At 38.8% G+C, this 20,526-nt stretch overlaps 1 protein-coding gene across 1 annotated transcript in view; it reads right to left on the reverse strand.

Moving 5' to 3' along the window:
• Positions 1-3,220: 3,220 nt before the first annotated feature.
• Positions 3,221-20,526, reverse strand: part of rasgef1ba (RasGEF domain family, member 1Ba) — a 29,342-nt gene continuing 12,036 nt past the window's right edge. The window contains exons 5-14 of the mRNA XM_086169170.1: positions 17,498-17,713; positions 14,324-14,398; positions 12,945-13,040; positions 12,425-12,527; positions 10,286-10,365; positions 9,212-9,307; positions 8,144-8,239; positions 7,112-7,235; positions 6,505-6,577; positions 3,221-5,613 (exon numbers count right to left, since the gene is read on the reverse strand). Of these exons, the coding sequence (XP_086025296.1) occupies positions 5,589-5,613; positions 6,505-6,577; positions 7,112-7,235; positions 8,144-8,239; positions 9,212-9,307; positions 10,286-10,365; positions 12,425-12,527; positions 12,945-13,040; positions 14,324-14,398; positions 17,498-17,713 (984 nt within the window). The 3' untranslated portion in view covers positions 3,221-5,588. The remainder of the gene's footprint in view (positions 5,614-6,504; positions 6,578-7,111; positions 7,236-8,143; positions 8,240-9,211; positions 9,308-10,285; positions 10,366-12,424; positions 12,528-12,944; positions 13,041-14,323; positions 14,399-17,497; positions 17,714-20,526) is intronic.

Consider the following 20,526-nt stretch of genomic DNA (forward strand, 5'->3'; position numbering starts at 1 on the left):
GATATGGTCATAGAAAAGAATCAGTCAATCGGCAAGATATCCCAATTCAGTTATTTTGAAAAATCACCTCAAAATTACACATAAATTCCCTAAAAAAATCAATAAAATAATTCAAAAATGTTTTCACAGTGTTTTCAACTCAAACTCAAAATCAAAGATTTTGATGAGACCCCAGAAGAACAGGTGAAAAGAATAATCTAAAAAGTAAATCAGAAAGGAATTAGTTTGAAACAACCTCAGATATCCTGTGGAAACTATTGGAATCTGTACAAACCTAAGTTTGAAAACAAAAAATAGCAACAAGCTATTTATACAAAATAATATAAAAAAGAAAATGAGAAATAAAATCCTTACACATTTTTGAAATCACCCAAAAAATAATGCTCGAATTTATTTGATTAAAATAAGTTAAATAATTGATAATAATTTAAAAAATCACTAAATCCACATAAAAACATATCTTCTAGTAACCTTACATGATACCAAAACTTTTTTAAAAAGTCAAGAAAATACATAAAAGGAAATTTGAGTGAAAACTATTCTCATGAAAAGACTTCAAAATCTGCAGCCCAAAACCCATAATTAAAAACCTAAAAATAATGAGGATATTTAAAAAGTTCAAAATAAATCAGTGATTTAAGAATATATATATTGAAAGTAATTCCTAAAATATCTGTGAAAGTTGTCCTGCACAAATAAATTAAGAAAAAAAAACTGAATATCCGCAAAAATACCAACAAAAGATGCACTAAAAATATTTTGAATTTCAAAAAAAGCTAAAGAATATCCACATGAATTATCAATAAATTTCCAGTAAAAGCAATAAAATTTGACCTCACGATCTGCACCAAATTTCAATTAAATATTGAGAGAATGCCATAATAAAAGAATTAATTTAAAAAGTAAAATAGTACATCAAATAAATATATAATTAAATAAACAAACCTAAATATATATAATATTGAAAATCCCCTAAGAATCTTCCAGTTAATGTCAAAATGTGCACCACATTTGATTTTGAGAAACTCTAAAAAGTAAAAAAAAAAAAAAAAGATTGAATTTAGAGATTTGAATTGTTTTTCACAAAAATGTCAAAAAAATAGTCATAACAAAATATGAATGAAATAAATATAGATCAACAGAAATATCTGAAAGAATAACCTTGGGTAGATGGCTAGATAAAATCCATTAACATCCATCCATAAACAACTAATTTAAGAGAAGCAATAAATTATTAAAAAAGTAATGACACAAGTTAAAAAATAAAACCAAACAAAAGAAAAACATTTAAATCATGGAAATATTCACATTAAATATATAGGACACGACTCGACAAAGCCGCAACAAATGCAGATATAAAACGCCTGGGCAGTCATCACTCTCAAATGAATGAATAACTATTTTTTTTCATTCATTCATTCAATCATTTCTAAAATTTTAAAAAATAGTAATTAATGAAAATAGAAAATAAGCTATTATTGACGGTTACGCCTTTATCAAAAGACCATAATCAAAGGCAATCGAGTTTGTTAATTAGCTAAGTAATATTCATCTTTACTAATTATCTAAGCTTTCAGTGATGGTGCCGAAAACCAATCAATAATCAATCAATCAACCAAACTTCCTCATCGATCCATTGGGGAGGGGTCAAGGGCTGTGGATGCTCTTTCGGACCAACTGCAATGACTCGTTTCGCCACTAGATGTCGCCAAATACACGTTCATGTCCTGCCGTCGATGATCCTCCACAATGTCTTTCCACACTGAATTTAATTAATACTTATACGTACGTACAAAGCAGATGTAAACATGCATATATGTATACATGTATATAGATTTAGAATATTTCATTCGTTATTTTTCCTTATTAAAATGCAGAGAAGCATAAGCTAAGTGTCTTGGCAAGTAATGCAGGATTATGAATAAATATTAAACACTGTTTCCATAAATAATAGAAGAGGAAAAATACAGCAAAGAGATAGTAATGGAGCAGTGAAGCTAGTGTAAGTGTGTGTGTGTGTGTGTGTGTGTGTGTGTGTGTGTGTGTGTGTGTGTATGTGTGTGTGTGTGTGTGTGTATAGGATAGGAGAACACACAAAAAGGGTTTTTCAGTCAAAAAGACAAAAATGAAATAAAATAAAAAGACAAAGAGGATGTTTGACTTTTCCATCAAATCGAATGTTATAGAAAAATTAAATGTCCAGGTAACATGAAAAAATACAGATATCTTTAAATTCTAGAAAAAAAAAATGCATGGAAGGAATATTCAAATCATTTTGAAAACACACAGTAGGTGGCGTGGCGCAGAAAGTACAGCAATCGTCTTTGGAACCGAACATTCTTGGTTTGATTCCCGCCCCCTCCTGGTGTGTCGAAGTGTTGTTGAGCAAGACACTGAACTCCTGACTGGTAGACTTCTGTTCATGGTTCATCCATGATAGGTTGATTGCAGAGAATGTATATTACTACTCTATAAGTGTTGATTAACAATCTGCTGATTGCAAAAAATGACCTTAAAATTAATCAAAAATTAGTGTTTCAATTTAGTAAAACCATCAGAAACTATATATGTATATATATATATATACATATATATATATATATATATACACATATATATGTGTGTGTGTGTGTGTGTGTGTGTGTGTGCGTGTGTGTATAAGAGAAACAATAAATTATTTTAAAATTTAAGAAACAATTCAATTCATTCAAATCAATGAATTCACCAGTTTTTTTGCTTTTAGAACAGCAAACTTGCTCCATCGAAAACCAAAAACACATAAAAAGTGAGACTTGGACGTTGGCAGTTTTTTTGTCTTTTCAGGAAAACTGAATTTAGAAATAACTAAAATACACAAGTTGAATTTGAATCAATAATTTTCACTGATTTTAGAAACAAGGGATTAAATAAAGGATAAATTATTATTGAATAAAATCATGCTGACGTTTTGAAAAAGCTGCCTTAAGCCATCAAGATATTCTCAAAATAATATCAACCCATTATTTTGCAATTCTGCAAGAACACAAAACTAAAAAAAAAAATTGGAAAGTATGAAAAAAATTATCTTTTTAAAAAGTGTTTATTAACAATCTGCTGACTGCAAAAATGACCTAAAATGAATTAAAAATTAGTGTTTCAATTAATTTAAACCATAAGAAATTAGACATATTTATGTAAATGCATATATATGGGGAGGGGGGGGGAGAATGAGGAGGCCAGCTTGGTTCAAACAGGCTTTTATTCAGTTTGTGTTACAAACACAGCTGACGGAGGCATCGCTCTTCCTCCGTCAGTCTTCATCATCCGAGCCGTCGCTGCCGTCTGACCAAGAGAGTAACATCAACCCAGCAGACGTGCGAGGAGGTGTGAGAGCGTGTGAGGCTCCTGCTATTGTTACATTACAAAATAAAATGATGAATAAATAATAAAAACAAAAACACACAGGAAACCTTTCTACGAACCTTTTTTGTCCCTTGGAGTTCAAACAAAAAGAAAAGAATAAGATTAAAAAATGAAATATTCACCGCTTCACATTGTTCAGACACACACCGGCCACCAGGGGGCGGTACAGACAGACCCAGCAGGGAGGGGGCGGGGCTTAGAAGTTCGAACGTTAGCTGAGCGCCTCTGTAGCAGCACAATGTCTCTTTTTTAATGTTTTATTTTTGAAACACATCATCAGGAATGAAACAGGAAACAGGTGATCAGGACAACTTCCTGTAAACAAACAAACAAAAAAAACAAACAAAAACACAGCTCTGACCCTTCAAAATAAGAGTCTCAAAGCTTGAGTTCTGTGGAATCTTTTCTTTACACAAAAAAAGGTTTCTGGCGAAAAGAAATATATATTTTTCAAATTAAAGTTGTACAAGCAGATAATGTATTCATTTTCATTTTATGACTTAAATAAAAAGTGGATAATACAATAAATGGCTGCTGTAACAAAGTACATTAACATTAAATTAGCAAAATATACATAAAAAAAGAAAAGGGGGAAAAATATGGGTAAATTTGTATTCAATAAAAGGAAATACTTTGGAATTAATTAAGTAATTAAAGTGACCTGAAATTGAGAAATCAGAAAACAATGTAGAAATAAAAACATAATGGGAAATAGAAGCATTAAATATATATTATTTTCCAAATCATATTAAAATAAAAAAGAATGTGGTCTAATCAGTCTACTCCAGATGGCACTTTCGTTTCCTATTAATATTTTAACTATTTTTTCCACCAGAATATATGTCCTGATAGTTATCAAGCTATTACAACTACTTACTCTGAAAACAAAAACAATTTCATGACTTATTCAGGAATTCAATTATACTGCTAGCTTTTTCCAATCAAATGGAAAAATAAGCAATTTCATTATTTTTTTGCAAAGAGAAACAATAAATTATTTTGAAATTTCAAAAACAATTCAATTCATTCAAATCAATGAATTCACCATTTTTTTTGCTTTTCGAACAGCAAACTTGCTCCATTCCATCACCAAAAACCAAAAACAAACAAAAAGTGAGACTTGAACGTTGACAGCTTTTGGTCTTTTCAGGAAAACTTGAATTTAGAAACAAGTAAAACACATGATATGAATTTTAATCAGTAATTTTCACTAAAAAGGAAAAAAAAAAAAAAAAGATTTTGAAATAAATAGGTCTTGAAAAATGACCGATAATAGAAACAATAGAAATCCCTGAAAATTTGAAAAAAAATTAAAAAAATAAAAACGAAAGTCAAATTTGGATAAATTCCAAAAAAATATCTGTAAATAAAATAAAAAGAAAAACCTGACAAGTATTTAAATTTTTCATTTTGGACGAATTCGAAAAAAAAAAAAAAAAAAACAGCCCTGAAATGAATTTTAAACAAAAATGAAAACAGACAACACTGAAATCTGGGACAAATTACAAAACGTTAACCTGGGAATTTAACAAGAAAAAAACTAGCTTGGAAAGGACTTCAATTTTATATACGTTTAAACAAAAAGGACGAAGAAACCACTTTCTCACAGATATGCAATTTCATTAGAAATTCTTTTCATTTTTTCCTCAAACTGGATTCAAAGGGGTCGTCGCCCCCACCCCCGACACATCCCCAACCCTTTTGTCACAAAACTATACAACAAACAACAACAACAACAACAACAAAAACACAAATTACATCTTGAAAAATGCACCCAGCGCATGTTCGTTGTTCCGTCCACATGGGAAAACTGTGGGACAGGAAGCGGGAAAGTCTCCAAGTACAAAAAGAAGAAAAAGAAAAAATTAAAAAAAGAGGAGGGGGGGGGTTAAAGGCAAGTTTCTTCGGGCCACAGGAAATGCTGGTTTGTGGAACCAGAAAGAGCAGTGGGGTTAGCTAACCAGCAGCTAACGTCGCTCACTGAAGGTTCTCTGTTGTTTATTTTGTTTTTGTTAGCAAAAGTGACTATAAAGTCGTACAAAGAGGTGAAAACGTAAATGTGGCTGAGAGCGAAGAAGAGGAAGAGGAGGAGGCGGGTGGAGCTTCGTCGTAGTTTGGACGTCGGCGCCGGAGAGAAACAAAAAAAACAAGACGACGTCTTGGCCGGGCTGAGCGTCTCCAGGGGGTTAAACTCTGCTTAACAGAGTCGATCTGAGGACAGAAGAAGAGCACAGGTCAGCCACTGGAGGGAGGGAGGTAAAGAAATGAAAACGAGAAAATAGAAAAGTATTTGACCATTTTTATTTGATATTTATCAATGTCCAAGGTGTCCAAGGTTACCGATGGCCACCGGGGGCAGCAGAGAGCAGGGCAGGCTTAGGAGTTTATAAAATAAAACTGTTAAGTAAAAGGCTAAGAATTTGCTGACGGAGTCATTTAAATAGAATATTTAAAAGTATTTGGGGAAATACAGTTTTCAAAATACTGCACATATTCCTGCAAATATATCAGGAAAGTACAAAAGAATACATAACTGCTTTTTCTTTTTTATTTTATTTGACTCAATCAGCTAAGGGCTATAAAAAAAACATTAAAAACTCCAAACATTAATGGTATTCAGTGAATCAGACTTAATGCGTTTTTATCACTTTATAGAATTAACAGCAAATGAGAATGAAAAATGAGACCTTAACAGTCTAACAGTCTGTTAACAGTCTAAAAAAATTGCTCAGAAAAGTAAATAAAAATTTCTGCAGTTCATAGAAATATGTATTAAGTTTTGTTAAGGTTTTAATGGTAAAATTTGAATTTGATTCGTCAACAGTGCAGCGTCACGGTCCGCTGACAAGACACCGAGTGGTAAGAGTGACAGACTGTGTCGTAGTGACACACGCACACACACACACACACACGCACACACGCACACACGCACACACACACACACACACACACACACACTCTGCCAAAGATCTGTAGCCAAAACCTGCTGTGACCTTTAACCTTTGCCAGCTAATCTGCTTCATTCATCTGCATGTGGGAGGTTGGCGCTTAGCATGTTTGTATGTGTGTATGTGTGTGTGTGTGTGTGTGTGAGATACACACCTGAGTGTCTTCCATCTGTCCTTCTCCATGTTGTTCTCAGGACCTTCACTGTCATATGAAGCCAAATACAAAGCTAGAAAAAAAATAATAATCAGTGTAAGATATATATATATATATATATATATATATACACACACAACATGCATAGTATAGAAAGCTGCATGAAACAGGCATTCAGTATAATGACCTGTAATATGAAGAATATTACAATAAAACTGAAATTTGAGCAAAAATTACATAAAAATGTAGGCCACTTTGAAGGAAATTATCAGAAAATTTTGAATTTCATAAATATATATGAATTATACATATAAATAAATATGGAAAAAATAGCCAATAAATGACTTTTAAATAATTGGAAAAAGAGCCAAAAATCTGCAGGAATATTGCACAACAGTTTCTATGAGAGGCCGTTTAAAGAAAAAGCAAGCATGAAAAGAAAAAAAAAAAGATAAATTACAAGCCCAACAGACCACCCAGGATAATTTTTTTTTAATATGGCGAAAAAAAAAACTGATTATCCTGAGTGACAACTGCCTCGTCTTGTGTACCTGTGTGTGTTATTCTGTTATTGTGTGTGTGTGTGTGTGTGTGTGTGCTCCCCTACCGTCCTCAGAGAAGACGGGTGCCGTCAGCAGGTGCTGCAGGATGCGGCGGTCCTTCTCAAAGGGACACTCCACCTGCTTCCACGTCATGAACTCGCTCACCTGCTTCGCCAGCTCCCAGAATTTCTGCAGGTCAGAGCGCCGTCACCACGGCAACAACATCAGCATCCAAATTCATTGAGTTTTTTTTAACACTGATCATCAGAAATGAAACAATTGATGGACAACCTCCTGTTAAAAGAATCACCCTCCATATAAACAGTCAACACCAGAGCTTTCAGAGGGAACTTCGATTTTGTGTTTTCTCTTTTTTTCTGTTGTAAACAAACGTTCACTCAGAAAAGAACCGAAGTTTCCCACGGACAGAGAGTAGAAAAAATACTTTGAACGGAGCTGATTCAACTTCAACATTTTGAATTATTTTCTTTTTTCTTTATTCTACCTCAGAATCAATGAAATTATTAGTTTGGTCATATTTTCTATTTAGCAAAAAAAAAACATTTATTATGATCAAACATAATTATTTAACATGTTTATTTCAATTATTTTCCTCGCAGCAAGTAGTAATGCATTTTAAATAATGACATTATATTAACAAACCATTTTCAAAATGCACTATTAAAATAATGAAATAACTTGAAATTTTATCATTGTGATTACCTTGCTGTTTTAATTAAATCCCATTTCATGATGAGAAAAAGAAAAAAGAACATTTCACTTATAAGTTAGTAATAAAGCAAAAATACTTATTTTGACAATAATAAATTTCCAAAATAAAGTGAATCAATCATTTTCAGATTATTTTAGATCAGTAAAATTTAAAAGAAAAATCTTGAAAAGATATAAATAGAAGTAATCCCTAAAATAGTTGGATTCGAGGGACATTTGATCAGCAGGGCGTGGAAACTATCGGTCACCTTGCCGTGGAAACCAGGCTGATTTTATCGCAACGCGCCATAGTTTCCCTTGTTTTTTGGGGAAGTATCTGCAGACATGCACACACACACACACAAGCAGATAGAAGTTCTTCTCACTTGGAAGTTGATGTGTCCATTCTGTAGTCGGCTGGAACATCCCTCGTTCAGGAAGTAGAGGTCCTTGATCAGCAGGCTGAAGAAGGGGATGACAATCTGGAGGAGGAAGAAGAGAGGTGGCATTTATTTATTCTAAAAAAAATAAAATATAATAAATAAATAAATGTCATTTTTTTCTTTACATTTTTAGCTTTTCTAGAAACGCATGGACCCTCTCTACTTGAGAAAATCATTGACATGACCCGGAACGGCTCCTCTGGCACCCTCGACAGGCATCTTTGGTACATTCCAAGAGCTAATCCCTGCAAATTGCTGTATTATATCTGGCAGATTATTTCCTAAAATTTCCTAATTTCCAGGGAATTACTTGGTGGTTGAGGATTTTTCCAGGCACCCTCTGGCACCAGTGAGAATATAAGAGAATAAGTGTGCAGTGACATAAAAAAACAAAGATAAGCAAATTAACCAAAAGAAAAGGAGAAAATTGTGAAACGAATTGAGAAAATACTCCTAAAAAAAACATTTCACTGTAATTCCAGCAGGATAAACACCCTCAACCCCTCCCTTATAAGGGAATGTCAAAGGGGCAAAAAACAGCCAGACTTTCCCTTCGTGACCTCTGACCTCTTGGGCCGGGAGCACTTGCATAACTGAGCTCCGGAGAAACAGATACACAAACACACACACACACACACACACACACATTCTTGCAGGGTGAGGGACTGGACGTTCCGTCTCGGATGAAAAAAACAGAAGAAAACACTTATCAAAGTGGCGATGTCGTCAAAATGCGGCGGCGCCTTGGCAACCGGCCACAACATCAAGACCCCCCACCCCACCCTGACCTACTTTTAGACTCTAACTCTTATGTAACATCAGCGAGGGGGCGTGGGGGGGGGGGGGGGGGGGGGGGTAAACAGGATGTGAACATCGACGAATCTCAATCTCGATCTTAGAATATCACAAGAACAAGCTGTGGACGTTTTGAGACGGAAAACAAGTGGGAGAAAATATAACTGAGGGAACATTGAAAAAACAAAACAAAACAGGGTGTCATGGCCGCCTCACCTTCTCCCGGCTGCTGTGGGCGGTGATGGATCTCTGCGTGGCTCCTCGGAGCGCTGTCCGGTAGTTGTAGAAGTTACTGGAAGGATCCATCTGGTGCTGCGGACACAATTTGGGGGTGGGGAATTCAGTTATTCACGCCTAACAGGGTTTCATATTGTTTGATTCATCAATTATTATTTTTCCCCTGGAAAAGATCCATAATCGAGGAGGTAATGGCTTTTTAACATATGTATATATATGTGTGTGTATATATATATATATAAAATATTTACATTTAAATTATTCTATATATAAAAAATGTAAAAAATAATATACTAATAATATAGAGTGTGTATATTTATATATATACATTTATTTATACTTTGATGTTCACTATTTGATGCTGCTACCCAATGCGACCCAAAATTGCCCCTCTGGAACATTTTTTTCTGATTCTGAATAAATCTTTATTCCAGTTGAGAAATGTAATAAATTGTATTTTGCTTTTGAAAAGGAAGAAGAGGAGCGGCCAGTTTGATTGACAGGTTCACAAACATAAAACCCCGCCCCTTTTCTCCATTTGCCAAAAATGATATCATGTACATTTATTAATTCGTTCGAATTGTTTCACCTTTTCTTATTTTACTACTCTAGATTTTCTTCAAGAGGTTTAAAATAAACTCCTCAATAATTTTCATCTCGATTTCTGATCATTGATCATTGATTATGGGTCAGTCCTCCTGTTTGCTTTCTTCCTATTTTAAATGACTTATAGATGGTCAAATTTTTTTAAAGAAATACTTAATTAAGCCCCAATTTGATGTTCAATTTTATTTTCTAATAATGCTAATTTGTTAACATTTAGCTGCTTTGAGGATTTTTTTTCCTTCTTTGCCCTTTCTGTGACCATCTTCACTTCTGCTCCAGTGAGTTTTTAGGTCATTTCTGTGTTTACGTCTTTGCATCTACGCTACCGTACTCCTCTCAGAAAAGGGGCCAATGCCCCGGGGCACGGGTGGAGGGGGGGGGTTTGGAGGGTGGAGGGGGGGGGGGGGGGGCGCTCGGGGTCAAAGATCAACCAGGGAGCCGACTCACCTCCAGTATGTCGAACTTGGCCGTCTTTACTTTGCTCCAGGTTTTTTTCAGCCGCGACACAGGGCTCATGTTCATCCCAGCTGCAAAACCAGAAATGACAACGTGAGTCACATGCGCACACACACACACACACACACACACACATGCACGGCCTCTTCCTCCCAGACGCACAGCCTTTTCATCCCCCCACCGCCTCTCCCTTTATTCTCTCCCAAAACAGCCGAGACAATGGCGTAAACGCACGCCTCGTTTCCCCGCCGAGCTGCGCTTCCCATATGCTAAATCTTCTGTCTGTGTGTGTGTGTGTGTGTGTGTGTGTGTGTGTGTGTGTGTGTGTGTGTGTGTGTGTGTGTGTGTGTGAGAGAGATAGAGAGAGTGGGGAGTTCAGACAACAAAGCCCTGCCGTGATCGCCCAGTTTATTGTTGCCTTGGTAGTTATTCCTTATTTTTTCCTGTTGTTTGTAGTTCTTTTTCCGGTAACTTGTAGTTCTTTTGCTAGTTTTTTTTTTTTTAGGTTTGTCTAAAATTTTTTCAACCATGATTTTCTGAAAGGAAATTTCATGTATTTTTTTTTTTTTTCATAAGTGATATGTATGTTGTTCATTCATTTGCTGTAACTCATTTTCCCATATTCCAGATTTTTAACAGATTCCTTTGTGCTTTCTCAGAGCTTAAGCCATCTTTTTAGAATTTCTTTAGATGGAAAAAGGTCTGAGAGAAGTGTGTTTGTGAGCAGGGATCGCCAGTCCTGGCCTGATTTTCATTCTGCTAATATTCTGGTGCTTTTTCTACATTTTTTTGTACCATATCTTAATTCATTTGGTTTTTCACTATTAATTATTTAACACATTTTCCTTTCCAAATTTTCTTTTCCAAGTTTAATTATGAAGAATTTGTTATTAACAATTAATCACTTTTTTTTTCGGAAAAGATTTAACTTTTTTTTTTTGAACGATTTTGTGTTTTGTTCTTCTGATTTCTCAGACGATAGTCCATCGAGCTCTGGAACTATATCAACAATTTCCAATGTTCTTAAAAAACACTTCAAAACAAATGTTGATATAATTTCTCTCCTCTTGTTTAGGGATCATTATTATTATTATTATTTAATATCACTTCCTGCCTCCCCCCTTTGATTTTTATTTTTATTCTAATAATGAATAATGTATTTTCCAATCAGAGTAACCATTTAAAGTGCTTACCCACCCAGGGGTGGGGGGGGGACAACAACAGAAGACAGCTGGCTCTCCGATATCCTCCATCTTGCTTGACCTCCTCCTCGTCATCACACACATACACACACACACACACACACACACACACACACACACACACACACACACACACACACACACCCAACATACATACAACATACACATCCTCACTCTCTCTGGTCACTGACCATCTGCCTGGATGGCTTGTGATGGTGAGTCCTGGTCCAGCTGCCCCCCACCTCCACCTCCACACACACACACACACACACACACTCACTCTTGGACATTGCCCCCCCCCCCCCCCCCCCCCCCGGCCCCAGAGGTCTGTGAAGCTGACCAGATGCCCCTCTCTCCTCGACAAACACGCCCCTGAGCCAAACGCCACCCTGCCCCCGCCCTCATCCTCCAGTTCTGTGGACTTTTAAACTCGGTCTAATCCTAATCTCAGTCCCATTTCATCGCAGGTTCGGGCGGTCAAAAAGGGGGCCTTTTTACAGTCCTCCGCTGGACGGATCACAGCAAGGGAGGGGAGGGAGGGGGTCAAAGGTCATATACTCTTCGGGGGTCAGATTAGCTCTGCTGCAGGGTTAAGATAAAGATCTGCAAAGTAGGAGCATCGGTGTAATTACATGGTAATTACCATTACATGGTAATGCACCCTGGTCCTTTGTTTTTTTTTTGTAGCGTTTTTTTAGGTCTTTTATTTTCTTTTTCTTTTTCCAGGTCTTTCTTTTAGCTATTGAAGTTGATTATTTGTTTTCATTAAAAGAGTTACATTTAAATAAAAAGAATTGAGAAAAATGATCTTATTGGCATGCGGTTATCCCACATGAAGGGTGAATTATTGATTCATTAAACACACGTTTTACAGAAAACCCATCTTTTGGGGATTTTTTAATCGCCAAAACAAAGCGTGCGCACTCACAGATGATGGCCATCAGTGAGTTGAAGTTGCCGATGTTGAAGCATTCCCGCGCCACGTCGATGAAGAACTCGATGACTCGGGCTCGGTGCTTCTTCTTCATGGGCTGGAGAAGAAAAAAGAAAAAAAAAAGGGAAATAAAACGAGAGCACATTTTTTTGACCAATAAAAAGAAATTGAACAGAAAAAAAAGACATTCACATTTGATGCCAGACGGGATAGACATCCCGTGTGTGTTTGTGTTTTTTTTTGGTATTGAATTTAGAAATTCAATTTAGAATTTAGAAATTTTTTTGAAAATTCAGAATTGATTTTTTTTCTCACACATATATAAACACGCAGTCTGCAAAATGTTCACCTCCCTGCTAACGGACCATCAGTCATTTTTTCAAAAAACGATTAATTAATACATCAATATCAATACATCTATTTACAATAAAGTGCAGTTCTAATCACCGGGCACTAGGGGGAGTTTTTTTCTTTTTTTTTTCTATTTTATTCGCTGCATGACAGGGTCTCTCACCAGGCAGATTTCCGTGGCGACCAGGTAGCTGAGCCGGTTGAACCAGTCCACGTAGGCTTCCAGGTTGGTAGCCTTCTTGTGATCACTGAAGCGACTCTGCAACGAAAAAACCAAAACAAATAATTAGCGTCGGCTTGTCGAAAAAAATCGGACAGTGTTTTTTTCTTTGCAACGCTGAGCATGAAGAATAAAGCTTTTTTTTTTTTTTTTTTTTTTTGAGGGGGGGGGGTTGGTCTCCTGGACGATTGTGCTCGGCTTCACCGGCCCGGTGATGGTACAAAGAGGACGCAGCGGTTCTCCTTTGTCCGCGTGGGATTCCGCACATTCCTGCCTCTTTACGTAACACGCAGAATTCCCGCCGTTGAGGTCACTCTTCACAAAACATCAGTCGGGTGCGCCGCCAGGCATAAAGCCCCCCCACCTGACCACACCCCACCCTCCTCCATCACTTCACCTCCACTTAAAAAGAGAAAAAGAAAAAAAAAAAACCCTGTTGCCTAGCAGCCAAACATCAGACTATACACCCAGATTGAATTGATTCACTTCCATGTGGGTTTTTGTCTTCTCCCCCTTTTTATTTTGATGGCCTAAATAATAAGATATACAGAAAGAATAAAGATTATTGGTCACACTGCTGAATGATTCATCAATAATCAATAACAAAAGGGCAATTTGACAAAAACAAACCAAATAATTCAAAACCTGTTTATCGTCCAAGATGAAAACTGATCAATTCGATATCCGATACTTAAAATAATTAAGAATGATTAAAAAAAAGCTCAGGAAAACAAAAACAAGGGATTTATTTTGGATGATCAGTTTTTGTTTATTTAATCTTTTATCAAACACTGTAATTTAAAGTTGATCCAAGGTGCTGGTCAAACACCCGTTACTGAGGGAAATCGTTCTAATCACCAATATCCATTGATTGGTGAGGAAGAGGAAGTCTTGAAGGAACGGCTAAATAATCCTAGAATCATCCAAACGGGCACGGGGACAACGGGGGGGAGAGGGGCGGAAAAAAAAACCTGTTGCCTAGCAGCCAAAGCGCACAACAGAACCCCACACGCTCTCCGTCCGCACCCCCAAAACAAACCCCTGGCAGCGGTGGTTGCTAGGAGACCAGGAGCATTCATGCCCTCCTAATCCTGACATCGGCTCGATTTGGAAGAAATCCCTGGGTTCGGATTCTTCTGAAACGCAGGGCGCGCCGGGTCCGACCTCCCAACAAAATCTGTCTGGTTGGGTCCAGGTTTTTTTTCCAATTCTTTTGCAAAAAGTCCAGAGTGGGCTGATCTAATCCAATCCCCGCGGCTTTATATTTACCGTCTTGGACCAACGTAATACCGCAATACGCCTAAAAGACGTACAGGTGTTACCTTGTCGTTGTCCACCGGGTCTTTCTGGACGAAGGCCTGGATGAATTCTTCGGGTCCGATGTACCCGAGGCGCTCCTAAAAAAAGACGAAGAAAAAAGAAAGGGAGAGAAACCAGAAATCTGAGTTATCACATCATAGTAATACAGATATTAATCTTATAATAATTAATAATAATTTGAAAAGGTCTGAAGAGAATAGGGGTTTCTATAGATCAGATCCAGTCAAAATGTTAATTCAAATATTAAGTGGGCAGTATAATTAATTCAAAGTTGCCTGGAAAGCGGCAACAATTGGAAATGATATCATAAAATCACAGACTTGACAACTTAAAAGCCAAAATAAAAAAAGGCAATCATCAATCAATCAATGACATAGACTACATTACGAGTCAATAACAAAACGAAATCTAGAAATTCAGTATATCAACACTTTTTGACTGTTTTCAGCAAAAATAAGGTTGTTCCTGTATCAAAAACAGAAATATTCTTAATGCAGATGAAATATATGCACGTATACTTTATTAAAGATCAATACACTGCATCCGTGTATTGATACATTAAAAACTGATACGATGGCGTGCTGAGATTCTGCCGGAAGATCAATATCTGGCGGGTGAAACAGCATTTCCGAACGTTCGACGCGAAAACCTCTCAACTTGAACGCTCCTTGTGGGGCTCCGCCCACTTCCCCCCCCTGTCACAATAAGGCGCGATTCGGTCGAAAATCCAAAAAACCCAAAACTGCCTTACGATCAATAGCGCAGCACCGATTTCTAATCAGTCACGTGTGTCACATGACTTCCCCCGGGGATGGATTTGGTCCTATTTTGCCTCGGCCGCCTGCCAATACAAGGGCGAGGCATCGGCGTCCCGTCTTTTGGAGGATTGACGAGGAGCTGACGATCGCTGACATCGTTCCCTTCGAGCTGACGTCCACATCTGCCTTTAGCTGTCGGAGCTAGCGAATGTTTCATGAGGTTCCCAGGGTTGGTTTACGGTTTAGTCGGTCGCCGGGAGCCGGACAGGAAGTTCGGCTCATTTGAGAAAAAAAAAAAAAAAACTCCCTCTCCCTTTATTTAAAAATATTTTTGACTCTCATAGAAAGAAAACAAAAAGGCTGGGACCAATGAAGGGGAACGAAACCGTCACTTTGCCTTTTTTACGGCTGCCGCTCGGACGTCGGCGCCATTCCGTGTCTTTGCGGCAAACGAGACTGGACACGAAGCCCGGGGTCAAGACGGGGACAGACAGGGCCGCAGTGGAAGTTGTGGTTTCCACGGCAACCTCAAGTACACCGCAGGAACTCGAGGACGGTTGCGAGGCTTTTTAGCTTTCTAGCAGCAGAGACGTCCCAAGGAGCACCTTCTCCCACGGACGCCTTCCACGCTTTGCAGAACCAATCCTAAACCAGCATCAACTGCATGGATCTCAAAAACCTTCTACACCACCAGGAGAACCTTAAGGCGACATAAACCTTCGGATCCATCGTGGAAACCTTTGAATTCACAACCAAATCCCTCAAATCTGTGGCGAGTACCTTGTAAACCGTCAGCTTTATAAGGCAATTTTCTCCATCTCATCCTTGTTGAAACTTGAAAACCACTTTTAACGCCTGAGAATGCCTGTCGGAAAGCCTCGAGTCAGAAGTCGTTGACATGTTCAGCTTTTTCTAAAGACCTTTGCCCGTCTTCTAAATGCTAGAAAACTGACCTGGTTGAATGTGGCTTGTTATGCTAATGTTCGCCTCACGTACTAGCCCGTTATGGTAATGTCGGGTCGTCGGGAAACCGAATGAGTCGAATCCACTTCAAAAGCCGTGGAAAATCCAAACCTTCATCGGAAGAACCTTCCAATCCGCATTGTCATTGTTTGGACTTTGTTGTGGAAAAAAACATGGGATTCATGACAAGCCTGATGAAATACGCAATGAAAGCCACTGAAAGAACCTTCTAGACATCAAAAAACTTTGAAATTGCGGGGATATGCACTAAATCTGCAACAAGAACCTTGAAAACCATCAACAGACCATCTGGACCACCAAAAGACACTTTGAAATCATGGCGACTTTGACTTTTAAATTTGCAGCAAGAACCTTCAAAACCACTTAAGGTTCTTCAAGACATCACAAGAACTTTAAAATCATGGGTAAACCCTTCAAAACTGGAACAAGAACCTTCAAAATTGTTAAGATTCTTCAAGTTATCACAGGAACCTTCCTCGCCAACTTTAAAATCATGGTAATATCTTCAAAAAAAAATTAAAAGGTTCTTTAAGACATCAAAAGAATCTTCTACACATTGCGAGAACTTTGAAAATCATGGTGAAATTCCAAAAATCTGCAAGAAGAATCTTCTAAACATGACAATTCCTTTGAAATCATAGCGACATCTTTTAAAACTGCAGCGAGAACCGTCAAAACATTCTTCAAGATATTACAAGAACCTTTAAAGCATTACAAGAACTTAAAAATCACGGAAAAATTCCTCAAATCTGCAAAGAGAATCTTGAGCACCATCAAAAGAGTCCTTAAGACGTCAACAAACCCTTCAAAACATCACTAGAACTTTGAAAATCATTGCTACATCCCTAAAATCTGCAACAAGAACCTTCAAAATCATCACAAGAACATTGGAAACAATAGGGAAACCTTTTAAATCTTCAGCAAGAACCTTCTAACCAGTAAGATTCTTCAAAACATTACGAGAACCATCAAAACTGTCACAGGAACTTTTGACGTTCACAACGGAATCCTTCAAATATGCAACAAAAATTTGGAGATTCCTCAAGACATCACAAAACCTTCTTAACCTATCACAAGAACTTGGAAAATGATGGTGAAATTCTTCAAATCTGCAACAACAACCGTCAAACAACTCATCAAGGCCCCGCAAGAACTTTAATATAGAACATTCCTGAGATCTGCAAATCACGAGAACCTTCCAAACATCACAAAAATGTTGGAAACCATGAAGAAATCCCTAAAATCTGCCACAAGAACCTTCTAAACTGTAAAAAGATTCTTCTAAACATCACAAAAAAATGATAAAAACTATCACAAGAACTTTGAAAATCATGGCAAAATGCTTCAAGTCTGCAAAAAGAACCTTGAGAACTCATTGCCGGAACCTTCTTAACATCAACGTGAACTTCGGCGCGCACGTGCAGGAGGTCTTACCAGCTCAATGTGGGTGAGCTGCTGGGCGACGGTGAAGGGGTCGTTGCAGATGGACAGCACGTCCCTCTGGATGGCCGCCTGGGGTTTGGCCTTGAGCGCCGCGCGCCGTTCCGCCGCCGTGGCGTTGATCCTGACCAGCGCCTCCTCGTACTGGCTGAGCACCGTCAGCCTGCGGATCAGACCCTGGCTCATCTGGCCCACCGCCTTCCTGTACACCTGCCGGACCAATAGGAGGACACCGTTTCAGGTGGCTGCAGGTGACTTCCGGGAACGATTAGCATCCTTCGCTAACTAGTTAAATTAGCGCAGCTGAAACAGACTGTATTTGCTGAAAGCTGACCGGGTGGAGTAGTCGATGGAACGACGCCCGGCGTTTCTTTTTTTCCCCCAAGCCGACGGTGTGACCCACACACACACACTTCATTCGGCGTCAGCAGATTCTGTGTAAGATGATGCCGACTCAGGTGGTGTGTGTGTGTGTGTGTGTGTGTGTGTGTGTGTGGTCAGCAGCAATCACTTAACATTGAACAGCCTCCTTCCTGCAGGGAGTCTGGCTTCTGCTGGCTTCAAGTGTTTGCATATGTGTGTGTGTGTGTGTGTGTGTGTGTGTGTGTGTGTGTGTGTGTGTGTGTGTTTGCGTGTGTGCGTGCTTGCGTGCATGTGTATGATGGAGTTGGTGGGACTCGAAACCAGGCCAGGATTAGATAACCGTCCCTGCGCTGACACACTTGTTGCATAACACGGTCTTTAAATGGAAGAAGTGTGTTTTGTTTTGGCTGCAACAGACTTCAGTTGTGTGTGCATGTGCGCGCCAACGTGCATGTGTGTGTGAGACACTCCACCAACACATGCATGTACTGGTGATGGGGAGGGAAATTTGGAAAGTTTCCAACAAAATCAACACGAAGACATGTGTTACATATAATAACATGTGTTATTAAATTGTAATAATGCAATTACATAATCTTTTTTTTTCCCCCTAGCAGACCCGTGAGAAATGACTGTCGGTGCACATGAGGACTCAACAGGAGTGTCGAGTGTGAGGACTTTGTGTGAATGTGTGTGTGTGTGTGTTCTGTCAGCAGACAGAATATTTAGTCGCACCCTGGAAACCAAATCTTGCAAAACTTCCCTCCCTGGTGGTTTTGAGGAATGAATGACACCCCCCACCCATAAGACACACACGCACACACACATGCACACGGCCAATAAACTGCTGGGGGGGGGGGGGGCTTGCTAAGATTGAGAACAGGGAGAAGAAAAATTTTTTTTTTTTTGTGGCGGGGAAACTGGCTGGACTTTCAGGGGTGTGTTTGTGGGAACGGGAGGAAAAATGAAAACAAGACAGCGGACCGAAGTTCTTCGGCCGGGAACCCGGTCGGATGTTTGTAGCTGGCGGTAGAACTCGCTGCACCCATTCAGCTTTTCGCAGTTCCTCCAAACTTTCTCGATTTTTAAGTGCTATTTATTTTAGCTTATTTTTCCCGCCCAAAACTTTTTAAATCTATATCTTAAAAGTGACCGTGAGGGGTTGTGTAGTGGCCTGGTAAGCTGAAAAAAAAACAAAAACAAACAAACAAAAAACCCCCTCTATACCACCATCTGCCGACGTTTCTGTCCTCACGGCAACTGAGGTCGGATAAATATAGCTGCGCGTCGTGGAGTGAAGCAGCATGGCTGACATTTTGGCTCACGTTTGGTGCTGCAACCTACTGCCATTACAAATGGCCGACGGGGGGCGGCGTGTGTGTGTGTGTGTGTGTGTGTGTGTGGTTGGCAGTGGTCGGGTGAAGCCTCGACACAAACCCCCGCCAAGACGTAGGGGGTTTCCTTCCCGTGGAGGGACACCTGATGGCGTGGGCATGTGTGCCGTTAGCATGTTAGCACGATCATGCTAATGAAGTTTATATCTAACTGGCTGACATTTTTGTCGTTTTTCTTCCAAAACTCTGCATTGTGTTGAAGATTGATTGCTAATCTTTTTCGACATTTGTACAAAGATCCCAGGTACATGCGTCCCAATTTCTACATTTTATATCCTTTTTTTTTGTCATTTACGCCTTTGTTTTCAGGTAATTCTTCGCCGCTCTTCCTTTTTTTGATGTCTGGCTCATCACAAACGTGTGGGTGTCGAGACGAGACATGGGAGCTGAAGGACGACTGGCCGAAATCTCACCGAGGCGAAAGCAGACCTTTAAAAAAAAAAAAAAACACCAGGAGCAAAATAAAAGCTGCACATTTTGCAAGGGTGGGGGCGGGGGTGGGGGGGTATCGGACCGCAGGCTGAGGTCGGACCCAGATTTTCCCTCCCGTTATATCCAGCCGCGTCCATAATGACAGTCTGACGACCAGATTACAGATTAAAGGTCCCGGGATGTTTGGATTGTGGTCTGGAAGCCACTACGGCCAGATGTTGGGAGCATCTATTCTGGACTTGCCACTGCTGCCGCCGACCGGCTGCGGTCCACGCTGTGAAAAACACTGCAAGTCCGAAGCCCAGAGAACCTGCCGGGTCTCTGCCAGTGTTTCCAAAACATCGGGTTGGTTTTCTTTTTCTTTTTGGGAGAACGAGATGGAGGTGATGGGATGGAATCCTCTGCTTCTGTCAGCAAAACCACTTCCTCCGACCTCGCCTCCAAACCCCTGAGGTTCCGAAGGACAGTTTTATTTCATCCCTATTTTTTCATTTTTACAGTTTGTCCGCGTTTTACTCAAAAATTAAAAAGATTTTTCTATTTTTTTTTTTCAATATATTTTTCACAAAAAAAAATTCTGCCAAAATTTACCGATTAAGTTACATAAGTTTTATTTTGTTTTCCAGCTTATTTCTGGTTTGTTTGTAGTTTTTTGTCCGAGCTTTGAATTAATTTTTTAATTTCATTTGAACATTTTCAGTTACAGGGTTCATGTCTTTGCGTACTTTTAAACCCAGGTTGATAGGCATTTGGCAGGAAAGAAAAAAAATTGATGTCTAATTGCTCAAAACTTGCCACATGGTGACCTAAACTAATGAGACGGTCCAATAGGTG

The sequence above is a fragment of the Fistularia commersonii genome, chromosome 22 (genome assembly GCF_037954325.1).
Source record: "Fistularia commersonii isolate RoL2024-O1a breed Wild chromosome 22, RoL_Fcom_v1.0, whole genome shotgun sequence".
NCBI lineage: Eukaryota > Metazoa > Chordata > Actinopteri > Syngnathiformes > Fistulariidae > Fistularia > Fistularia commersonii.